Source organism: Chrysemys picta, chromosome 12 (assembly GCF_011386835.1).
Source record: "Chrysemys picta bellii isolate R12L10 chromosome 12, ASM1138683v2, whole genome shotgun sequence".
NCBI classification, from domain to species: Eukaryota; Metazoa; Chordata; order Testudines; family Emydidae; genus Chrysemys; species Chrysemys picta.
The window spans coordinates 51005144-51017691 of record NC_088802.1 but is presented as its reverse complement, the minus strand read 5'-3'; the positions used below and the strand labels follow the sequence as shown (position 1 = coordinate 51017691).

The window sequence follows — 12548 nt, the reverse complement described above, 5'->3', positions numbered from 1 at the left end:
GTCATTTCTTCAGATAACAGGGACTACAGCCTTAAATATTATCGCCGTAAGAGTAGGACTAAAGGAAAATGCCCTTGTAAAGTTGTCTGTAGCTTCATAGTATTAGAAATATAAGTAGTATGGCTATAACCAAACAGACTTTCATCCTATTAATTTTCACCTATCATCATGGTCACCTACTAATTGCTTCAGCCTGCCAAATATTGTTTACTGGAATGACATGACAGAAATCTGCCATTCATTTGCTGTTCTTTGTAGCTTGTAAATCTGGTCACTTGTAAATATAGTCTAATCTGTACATGAAGACAAAAGTATTATTTTAAATGGTCTCTACTCAAATAATGAGCCCACTTCTCCTCTTACTTGAGTGTAAAGTAAGAGTAACTCCACCAATGTCAACAGCGTTACACAGACATGAATCTCCCATGAGAGGACAATCTGACCTCAAAACTGTATTTAGTTAAGTTGCATTTTGATTTTTATTGAATTATTAATTACTCAAAATCCATATGTTATTGCTTTTATGAAGCATATTTCATTTCATAATTTTTGTTGCCTAATTTTTGCTTTTTTAGTCACTGCCAGCAGTACAACTGATATCTTTCCATGAAGAGAAATAGATGTCAATTAATTGATTGGTTGACATACCATCAAATTATTACAAGTCACTATTACACCAAGTCAGACATAAGAACAGCCCATTTTCTTTAATTCTTCCCACCCCGTAAGTTTTCTTGTGGACATCCATGGCAAGAGGTGTCACTTTCCTGGGATTTGATTTTCTAGCATTCTGCAAAGTGGTCTGTCATTAATGAATGCACTGTAGACCGAGTACAGAATCTGTCAGAAATTGGCTTTCCCAAGGTATAAGGATATGGCATTCAACTGTACAATTCATTTTGGCAACACCTACAATGAAGAAGAAAGAATGAACTGCTGCTAAAATAATAATTTGCTTCATTATTTCCTTTTTACTTTTATGAAGCGTTTGATAAACCACAACTTCCCAGTGGTTATGGGCTCAATCCTGAAAGGAACACAATGAATTCTGGAGCAGCAGAGCATCTTCAACTTCCACTGAAGACTATAGGAGCTGAGAGCACGCAGCACCTCCAGGACTTGGTGGAACACCTTGCAGAATCAATGTTAGAGCAATGATTTTTTTTAATTAATAAAAAAGAGGTCAGATAGGCATAAACAATGTCAATGCAAATCTTTCAGCTTTCAAATAGTGACTTCCAGATAAAAAATTAGTGGTATATAACTGAAGTTTTAATTATTGTAAGTAAATTTAATGGGAAACAAATTAGTTGCTGCAGTAAAAATAAATAATATGACTGAGAGGTCATGATATTTAAAGATTTAGGGTGAAATCCTGCCACTCTTGAAGTACATGGGAGTTTTGCCATTGATGTGGGCAAGGACTGCATCCTTAGTCTCTCTTTAAAATACAAATGATTTAAAAGGACAGCTCCCCTGAACTCTAGAGGGTGTTTTGTGTATATATATATATATATATATATATATATATATATCCCAATGCACTGACAGAGAAGCAGGTTTAAGAAACTAGTTTAAGAAACCAGCTAAGAACTAATCACTTTTCAAAAACTAGTCAAATAATGGTCATATACAAGTTGATGCTCATTAGCTTAAAATAAGAAAAAAAGAGGTGGGGGGAAGGGAGGAAGGGGAGAGAGAAAACGAAAACTTGCTTCAGGGAAGAAGCAACTGTTCTCTGATCTGCAGCAAAGAATTTAACATCAAAGAGCTAATGTAAATGGGGCCCATTTACTTAAAAAAACTCCACCTTCTGGAATATTTCTATGAGTCTGACAGCATTATGCTTTATACCAAAATTCAATATTGCGTAATTTGACAGATGTTAAGGGAAAATGACCCTCGGATTGGTCAACTCAAGCAATTTTGGTTGCTATTAAGGATATTAAAACACTTTGTACATCATCTGTTTAAATTTTAGAGATTAGCAGATCAGCTCTCAAATTCATCTCACTTGAATGTAAAACTTTACTTCAGTTTCAAACCTTGGAAAATATATTCTCTCAAGTGTTTTAACTATTACAGTAGATAATTTTCTACACCAATACGCTTTTCCTTTTTACTGCTCTTTCCACCAATCAGATAACATATGATATGGAAAACTGAACGTCTGTATAAAAGCGAAGATAGCAGACCCAGTTCAAATATGTAATTTGAGCTACCAAAAAGACCATTAAAATTGTTCAATATCTAAAACAATGTTAACAGTGTAATTAGTCAAGTACCAATTGACTTCAAGAGCTCTGAAAGTGAATGATAGAAATCCCAATCTTTCATACCCACAAATCCTATTAATATTCTACTGTAACTCCACTTTTGCAGATCTATAAATCCTATGGCATTTTCTTGATATATTTATGGAAGAAAAAAAACCCTCTTGTTCATGTGCTAAGCACTTTTCATGAGGAAGAAACAAGAAGGAACAGAAAAGAATTTGACATTCTACCTGTTCTATGAAGAAATGCCTTTCTGCACCAAGCTACAGTTCCACATTTAATGGGGGCCAACTAAAAAAAAAAAACAACTAGTGCAATTTGTGCTTAATGAAAACTCAACTTCCTCTACTGAATTCTTTCCAGTGCTTTATGCCTGAAGAGTCTATTTAACCCAATAGAGTATTTCTAACTATTGTGCAATTTGAGGGGGGAAAATAGACATTGAACCCTTTCCTAATGCTCATGAATTACACGCTTCTATCACAGTCCAAATGCTGTAGGTATACGAAACCAAGTTAATATGGTTACTGGAGTCAAATAATGGGACATGTTAATTACAGACTGATCACGCAAAATGAAATCCTGTACTGCTAAAATAAGAATACTATGCCCACAATGTTTGCTTTTTTTCACTTTTTAAAGAATATTTAAAGAATCATTAATCAAAAAAAAATCTGAACAGTAAATACTGTAATGTACATCTTTGTAAGCTTCTAATGATTTCCTTTAAACACAGTATAGAACTGAAGAGTAAAGAGAGAACATTTTTCTAAATTTTCTTGAAAACAGAATACAATCACACAAATCAACAGTTCAATCACAATGCCATTAGTTCTTTAGGAAGTTGGCATCCATATGAGTTAATCTTGTCACCTTTATTTATACGAGTTGTCCCATGGACTTTGATTTGACTCCCTGAATGAGTAAGCAGCACATCTCATGAATAAGAACGACAGGACTGGATCTAAGTTCTAAGCAGTTTTAAACGAAAAAATGTTTTTTTGGTATATCCAGAGTTCTACAAATTTAATGACAAATTCAACCCCATCAACTCTCTGGGCCTCTCGGAATTGATGAAGCTGATTCTGATTCACTCTGACATTGCTAGCTTGTTTACTTACTTGATTCAAACATGCCTTCTTTATAATAATACCTTAAATTAGTCAGCAACTGCCATATATTTACTTTACACAACAAAACAATACCCAGCATGTCTATATAAGCAATTTAGAGAGCAAACAGCAAATTACATTTACCTGAATCATTTGGAAGACACAATCTTCTATAACTGGATTGTGCCAAAAATGTTATGGAGGTGGTTTCTGCATTATAAAATACTCTCCCTTCTTCTCTCCAATATCCAAATAAGATGAATGGTCAGACAAATTGGCTTCTTCCTCGCTCTTCAATGAGTGATAATAAATCAGGAACTGCCAGGAAAATACCACCATCACCCCGCTAGAATTGCACTAGTAAATTCTGAAAAAATGGACAATAGCAGGAGCCTAGGGCATGACGTCCCTTTATAAAATGGGACATCAGGTGTGGGTGGTAGTACTTTGAGGATCCCCCAGGACAGGCTACCAGAATTGCAGACATAGAAACTTCTTTCCCAATGCTTACCAGTGAAAGGATCCTTACATGACTCCTGAGAAGATTGACAGATTTAACAGCTAGGTTACCTACCACTGACAGACCCTGAAATAGAAAATGAACCTATATAGGGAAGTCCAAGGCCCTTTATAATCCATAGCCCCCCAAAATAGGTAAAATAAATGTCCAAGTCCTCCCTACCACATTGAAAGGCAAACCCCTGTGCCTGTTCTAGTTTATGGAGTATACTATCAAACCACTCTTCCTCAGATCTTTATTCACCATTTCACAGGATAAACCTGTAACGTGCCAAGGCCCTTAGCAACTGAGAGCATGGAATGCTTTGGCAACAAATTGTAAAATATGGTAAAATAGTGTATGGAAGCTTGAAAGGGAAGGATTATTATTTTTATTTTTAAGAGTTTGGTGTTTGCTTTCACTAAATAAACTGTGAGAGAATTAGAAGCTAAAGTGGCTGTCTAGCTGAAGTCACTGCTGCCTATCTTAACTTTTCTTTCCCTAAATCTGGTACAGTACAAGTATGGTATTTATTATTTAGTGTTTTCTTACTTTATTCATCTCCTGTTGTAGTCTGTCTAGTAGAAGTAAGCATAAGACAATTACAGAAAGTATGGTATGTTTTCTATTTAAAAGTTTTAAAATAGGACTGTCGATTAATCGAAGTTAACTCACACAACTAAAAAAAATTAATCGCGATTAAAAAATTAATCGCGATTAATCAGTTTTAATCGCACTGTTAAACAATAGAATCCAAATAGAAATTTATTAAATATTTGTGGGTGTTTTTCCACATTTTCAAATATGTTGATTTAAATTACAACTCAGAATACAAAGTGTACACTGCTCACTTTATATTATTTTTGATTACAAATATTTGCACTGTAAACATGATAAACAAAAGAAACAGTATTTTTCGATTTACCTCATACAAGTACCATAGTGCAATCTCTTTATCGTGAAAGTGCAACTTACAAATGTAGATTATTTTTTGTTACATAACTGCACTCAAAAATAAAACAATGCAAAACTTTAGAGCCTACAAGTCCACTCAGTCCTACTTCTCGTTCAGCCAATCGCTAAGACCAACAAGTTTGTTTACATTATTGGAGATAATGCTGCCCACTTCTTATTTACAATGTCACCAGAAAGTGAGAACAGGCATTCGCATGGCACTTTTATAGCCGGCATTGCAAGGTATTTACTTGCCAGATATGCTAAACTTTCGTATGCCCCTTCATGCGTCGGCCACCATTCCAGAGGATATGCTTCCATGCTGATGACTCTCGTTAAAAAAAAATGTGTTAATTAAATTTGTGACTGAACTCCCTGGGGGAGAATTGTATGTCTCCGGCTCTATTTTACTTGCATTCTGCCATATATTTCATGTTATAGCAGTCTTGGATGATGCCTCAGCACATGTTCTTTTTAGGAACGCTTCCACTGCAGATTTGACAAAACACAAAGAAGGTACCAATGTGAGATTTCTGAAGATAGCTACAGCCCTTGACCCAAGGTTTAAGAATCTGAAGTGCCTTCCAAAATCTGAGAGAGATGAGGTGTGGAGCATGCTTTCAGAAGTTTTAAAGGGGAAACACTCCGATGCAGAAACTACAGAATCTGAACCACCAAAAAAGAAAATCAACCTTCTGCTGGTGGCATCTGACTCAGATGATGAAAATTAGCATACATCCGTCCGCACTGCTTTGGATTGTTATCAAGCAGAACTTGTCAACAGCATGGACGCATGTCCTCTGGCATGCTGGTTGAAGTATGAAGGGACATCTGAATCTTTAGCGCATCTAGCATGTAAATAGCTTGTGACTACAGCTACACCAGTGCCACGAGAACACCCGTGTTCTCACTTTAAGGTGACATTGTGAACAAGTAGGCAGTATTATCTCCTGCAAAGGTAAACAAACTTGTTTTTCTGAGTGATTGGCTGAACAAGAAATCAGGACTGAGTGGACTTGTAGGCTCTAAAGTTTTAAATTGTTTTATTTTTGAATGCATTTTTTTTGTACATAATTCTACATTTGTAAGTTCAACTTTCATGATAAAGAGATTGCACTGCAGTACTTATATTAGGTGAACTGAAAAGTACAGTTTCTTTTGTTTTTTTATAGTGCAAATATTTGTAATAAAAATAAATATAATGTGAGCACTGTACACTTTGTATTCTGTGTTATAACTGAAATCAATAAACCGGTATTTGAAAAGGTAGAAAACATCCAAAATATTTGAATAAATGGTATTCTATTATTATTTAACAATGTGATTAATCATGCAATTAATCGTGATTAATTTATTTAATTGTGCGATTAATCACAATTAATTTTTTAAATCACTTGACAGCCCTATTTTAAAACCTTTTAGTATATAACCTAGTGCTTAAATCAGCCTCTGTACCAGATGACTGGAGGATAGCTAATGTAACTCCAATTATCTGGAAAAGGGGGTGAAAAGTGAAGTGGCAAAATCTTCAGATGATATAAAATTACTCAAGATAGTTAAGTCCAAAGCTGACGGTGAAGAGTTACAAAGGGATCTCACAAAACTGGGTGACTGAACAACAAAATGGCAGATGAAATTCAATGTTGATAAGTACAAAGCAATAAACACTGGAAAAACATAATCCCAACTACACATACAAAATGAAGGGGTTCTAAATTAGCCGTTACCACTCAGGAAAGAGATCTTGGAGTCATCGTGGATAGTTCTCTGAAAACATCTGCTCAGTGCACAGCAACAGTCAAAAAAGCTGACAATGTTAGGAACGAGTAAGAAAGGGATAAATAATACGACAGAAAATATAATCTTGCCACTACATAAATCCACGGTATGCGCATACCTTGAATACTGCATGCAGTTCTGCTGCTCCATCTCAAAAAAGATACTCCTCTACCCCAATATAACGCTGTCCTCGGGAGCCAAAAAAATCTTACCATGTTCTAGGTGAAACTGCGTTATATCGAACTTGCTTTGATCCGCCGGAGTGCGCAGCCTTCCCCCCCGGAGCACTGCTTTGCCACCTTATATCTGAATTCGTGTTATATCGGGTTGCGTTATATTGGGGTATAGGTGTATATTAGAACTGGAAAAGGTACAAAGAACGGCAACAAGAATGATTAAGGGGTATGGAACAGCTTCCATATGGGGAGACAGTAAAAAAACCTGGGACTGTTCAGTTCAGAAAAGAGACAAATAAGGGTGGATTTGATAAAGGTCTATAAAATCATGAATGGTGTGAAGAAAGTGGATAGGGAAATATTATTTTCCCCTTTCTATAGCACGATAACAGGGGTTACCTAATGAAATTAATAGGCAGCAGGTTTAAACCAAACATAAGGAAGTACTTCTTCACACAAAGCACAGTCACAACCTGTGGAACTTGTTGGCAAATTATTAGATAGGATGGGTAAGGAATGGTGTCCTTAGCCTCTGTTTGTCAGAGGGTGGAGATGGATGGCAGGAGAGAGATCACTTGATCATTACCTGTTAGGTTCACTCCCTCTGGGGCACCTGGCATTGGCCATTGTCGGCAGACAGGATACTGGGCTGGATGGACCTTTAGTCTGACCCAGTATGGCCATTCTTATGTTCAGATGATGTTGTGAAGGCCAAAAGTACAACTGGGTTAAAAAACAAATTAGATAAGTTCCAGGAGGACAGGTCCATCAGTGGCTATTGGCCAAAATGGTTGGGGATGCAACTGCATGTTCTGGGTGTCCCCTAAATCTTCAATATGGCAGAAGCTGTAACTGAATGACAGAGGATGGATCACTTAATAGTTGCCTTGTTCTGCACACTCCCTTTGAAGCATCTGGTACTGGCCACTGTCAAAAGACAGGATACTGGTTTGACTCAGTACGGCTGTTCTTTTGTTCTTATGTTAATCTTTATGACTTTATAAACACATGCTATCTGTGCATTCTCTTAGAGCTTCCCCAAAAGATTCTAAGTATCTTTATTAATGCAAAGTGTGAGAAACCCTAAATATAAGGGTCACTGCCAGCTACACTTATACCACAGACACATTTATAGAGTGAATAAGGTCACTAGCTCAAGTCATTTTCTTAAATACTACATGTTACCACTAGGTAGTAATGTCATTCAAATATATGCTATGATCCTTGGCTCATCTAAAGGCTAACCTGGTATGAGTTCTACAGCAGGCAGAATCTGTCAGAATTTGAGGACACATACTCAGCTGAGATAAGCTGCCATAGCCACACTGACCTCAATGAAGCTATAACAATTTACATCAACTAAGGATCTGACCGTTGGACTTTATCAACATATGGTACATGAGCGAACGGCTATTGGAAAGAGTACAGAAAGATTAGAATGTATGTTCTAGATGAGTGTGACAGACTCTCATTTTCAGTTACATTTTGAGGCAATAAAAAGCAACGTTTAACTAGAAGATAACGATTAAAATAAAAAAATCGTGAGTGTGCATCATTCTGAGACAGATTTTTATTCCATGAAATGTAAGTATTAAAAAGAGGGGGGAACTGATGTCACAGTGTAATAAATAGAAAAGCCCTACGATTGGGAAGCAGAGCCAAAAAACCCAAGCCCGTGATTTGAAGTAACCAGTGTTCCTTAGTGAGATTACCTTGGATTACTTTTAATAGTTTCAGATAAAACAAAAGCTTCCAAAAAAGAATAGTACAACTTCATGAGCCAGAAAGTATTGCGCATGTTTAGTCATTGGTGCTGTAAGTCCAGCAAAAACCTAATTAAAAGTAGAATGGAATACATTGCTCAATCATGAAAGCAATTAAAAAACACAAACAACACTTTTGGAGACTAACATTCTCAATGTTTAATTATTTATCTGTGTTCAGTTCTGCAGCTGTAGGTCAGAATTAACTCCTCTGAACTAAATACTAAAAAGAAAACTCTTTTTGGGATTTGTACCTCATTCATTTTCAATCAAAAACCCAAATTCATTTCAAATTCACACAAGAACTGCAACAGTTTCACCTAAATCAGATTTTCTACAAGTTAAACACCCCTCCTACACTCAGATGTGATTGTGAAACTACTTTGATCTCTATTCCCAAATTTATTGCTCTGTGTAATCCATGACAAAATATAACGTGATTTACTGTATCTCTATATGACAGCCCAGCAGCTGAGAGAACTTAATAATTTAGCATAAGAAAAAAAAAACCTTCTGGCACCAAAATATACAAATCATAATTGAGGCACTTTAGTATCATATTACAATGAAGCATATGCAGGCTGATCATAAGAACTTCAAAACAATTATAATTCTTTCTCACCCATTTAATAACGGTGGTTTTTATTCCGTGACATGTTCTGCAGCTGCAAGCAAGTCATTTTGGAACACTTTTGTTTTTTCACATTAAAGACTATGTAGGGCTAATAACATCATTTTACCCACTCCCTATTTCCCAACCATCCACTTCCCATCCTCCCACTTCAAAAAAACAAAAAACTGCAAAATTTCTCAAGTTAATTCCAAAGAAATGAAGGATATCCATGACAGTGGAGACAATGCATACAAATGCTACACAAGTATAAATGTATGGGGCAAACAGATGCTTTGCATTAGTGTGCACTATTAAATAGAAAACTATATTAAAAAGAAAACCACAGTGAATAATTTAGATATCCAAATGAATATTTACAAAGCAAGAACATATTGTACAAATTCCATACGATAAAATGCAGAGTCATTTGTTAAATATGAAATGCAGAAAGCCTACAAGAGTAGTGTGTCTGCTATATTACTCTATGGAGTAAAGGCAGCACTCCATGAGAATAGAGAGATTTCAGAGAAGCTAAATGACTTGTGTGTTCATTGCAGTTTTGTTGCAGCCATGTTGATCCCAGGATATTAGAGAGACAAGGGGGGTTAAGTAATACCTTTTATTGGAACAATGTCTGCTGGTGAAAGGACCTGAAGAAGCTTGAAAGCGTCTCTCTTTAACAAATAGACGTTGGTCCAATAAAAGATATTACTTCACCTACCCTGTGTGTTTATCATACAGGATGTTGGGGAGATATCTACCCAGACTTATTTATTCCTCGTAATAAAGATGAGGGATTGCAATTGCCAGATGGCGCGATGTCAAAAGAAGAGATGTTTAAGCTAAATGATAATTTATCATCAGATCAGATCATGCAAATGAATATACTGAAATCTATGTGGCTCCATACAAGCATGGGGTACACTCACAAGGAACCAGTTACAGGACCTGTCCTCTAAATTACACTACCACCAGTTGGTAGTCATTCAACAATTTCAAAGGAATTTAAGAATGAACTGGCTGAGCTGCTAAAAAAAAAAAAAAAAGTAATCTTGCATCACAATCAGCTACTACACTGGAGAGTAGCCAATGTTGTCCTTATCTTTATAAAAAGAACTAGGGTGATCCTGGGAATTACAAACCAGTAAACCAGGCAAATTACCTGAAATAATGAATTATAAATAGAGAAGAATGGTAAGACAGGGTCAAATCACCACAGCTTCTGTACATGAAAACTGCACCCCCACAAACCAAACAAGCTGAGTAATATGAGATGGAGTATATTTAAGCATGTTCAGAGAAAGGTCCTATGATAAAGTCATCAGGCTATGTTCAGAAGTGAGGCATAAGGTAGTGCAAGTTAAATTCCCCTAACACTTGCTTAGACTTAATTATAATCTGTTGCTCTGCAAGTGAGTTTTAGGTTTTGTCTACACTAACACTTTTGTCAGTACAATTTTGTTGGTCAGGTGTGTGAAAAAACACGCCCCGACTGACATTAGTTTCACTGGCAAAACTGCTGGTGCAGACAGCGCTATGTCGGCAGGAGAGCCTTTCCTGCCTACAAAAATGGCTACACGGGAGACCTTACAGGAGCACAGTTGTAGTGGCACACCTGTGCCACTGTAAGGTCCATAATGTAGACTTACCGGCACAGGACTTCTTGAAGTGTATCTTTTTGGCTTAAATATTCTCTCATACTTCGTCATTTAGTCTTACTGTTCTTTTTCTTGCTTCTTCCTTTTTTCTATAGGGGTAGATATGTCTCTTGAGATGCCGGTATGGTAGCGTAAGTAGTTCCATTCTTGTTCTAATTATTTCATTTCTTTTAGGTACTATTTGGCTTCCTTTTAGTTTTTTTAAATCACCCTTCCGAAAATTTAGCACCATAGTGCTAGCTTTTGGCACAACTCTTCTCACATGGATATCATAACTGTGGGGTGATCTAAGGGCTCAACTTCTTGAACAAATTCTTGAGTGTGCATTTTAGAAATAAGTAAAGAGAGCCTCTCCTTGTGTGCGCCACACACAGGAAACATCCACTGAAATTAATTAGAATGTTATTTGCTTATTCCCATTATTGTTAATTACATCTCCTTGTATTACCCTAAACAACTGAATGCTTTACATCGACGGAAATGAAATCTTATAACGGTCAATGGTTCCTCCATCTAGTAGCACTTTTTTGACAATTGTCCAGACAGATATAACGAAGTCCCAGAACATCAGTCAATGTAATTTTCAGTGCTATGGTATCATTTTTGAACTTAATTAAAGTACTGTTTGTCCTCCTACCTAGATCAGTAATGACGATGTTAAATAAAACTAGCCCTAACACTGATCAGCACAGTACCCCAGCAGACAACTCCATATAAATTATTACAATGACATTTATATCATTACTCTTTGTTAGTAGCTCTCCAGCCAGTTTTAAATCCATGTGGCAGCATGAAGTACGGGCAAAAAAGGATTTTTTTTAAAAAAAGAGAAGGTATTGAAAGCACAATCCCACTATGTATGAACAAACGAGACTACTGCTCTGAAATATCTCCAGTAAGTCCTTGGGATAGCGCCATAAATGTTGTTTAGTCTCACTTGAGTAAAGTACCACTGAGAGATTATTCTCTAATATTATTTTTGAAGTTTGGTACAGATTGAAGACTTTTCCAAATAGCTTCCCTATGGGATGATGTAATTTCATTTTTAAATTAAACTTTTTTTCCTTAGGTCTTTTAAGCTTTGGAAAAACACTTTCCCATCAAAGTCAAAGCTTCATGCTCACTTTTGGTAGTATAAATGTGTTAATTCATGAACCACTACGCTAGTATGTTGGAATCGCTCCACGGCCATATATAAGTAAACATACATGGATTGTGCAACACAACTAAAACAAGGAAGTTATTGCTCAGGAACAGTAAGGCAGACAAAAAAGTGATGTACACAAGAGATATTACATGGTACAGAACAACAAAACAATAGGGTTATTCTTTTGGTAAGAGTTCTAGAATCTTTAAATTCCATATGGGCAGACGCAGGCAACAGCATCTATACAATGCAGAACCACTTCAATACTTCACTATATAGAGAGGGAATATATATCCACATGTTATATGACTGATGTCATTGCCGCCCAAGAGGAAAATCAGGATATCAGTGCAATGAGGGGTTAATTTGGTTACTCATATCACGGAAGATTCACACTACATCTTCATTATGGTCACCAGTGTTTCATTTATAAAATTCATTATATAACAGTCTACTGATCTTAAGGCCACTCACTGTAGATGATGCCATCTCTAGTCTCTGCCGAAGCCACACTGCTCTGATTTGGTTGCTTGGAGATGCCCCTCCCTGAGAGTAAATGGTAAAAGAAATG

General features: G+C 36.3%; 1 protein-coding gene across 5 annotated transcripts in view; it reads right to left on the bottom strand.

Annotated features, from left to right (window-relative positions):
- The window catches only part of CEP112 (centrosomal protein 112), a 288186-nt gene that overhangs the window by 62870 nt on the left and 212768 nt on the right, over positions 1-12548 (bottom strand). For 4 of the 5 annotated variants that reach the window (XM_065563656.1, XM_065563660.1, XM_065563659.1 and 1 more), the window contains one exon: positions 12452-12523. The exons of the other annotated variant lie outside the window; for it this stretch is intronic. In XM_065563656.1, coding sequence (XP_065419728.1) covers positions 12452-12523 — 72 coding nt within the window. The remainder of the gene's footprint in view (positions 1-12451; positions 12524-12548) is intronic. 5 annotated transcript variants of the gene reach the window in all.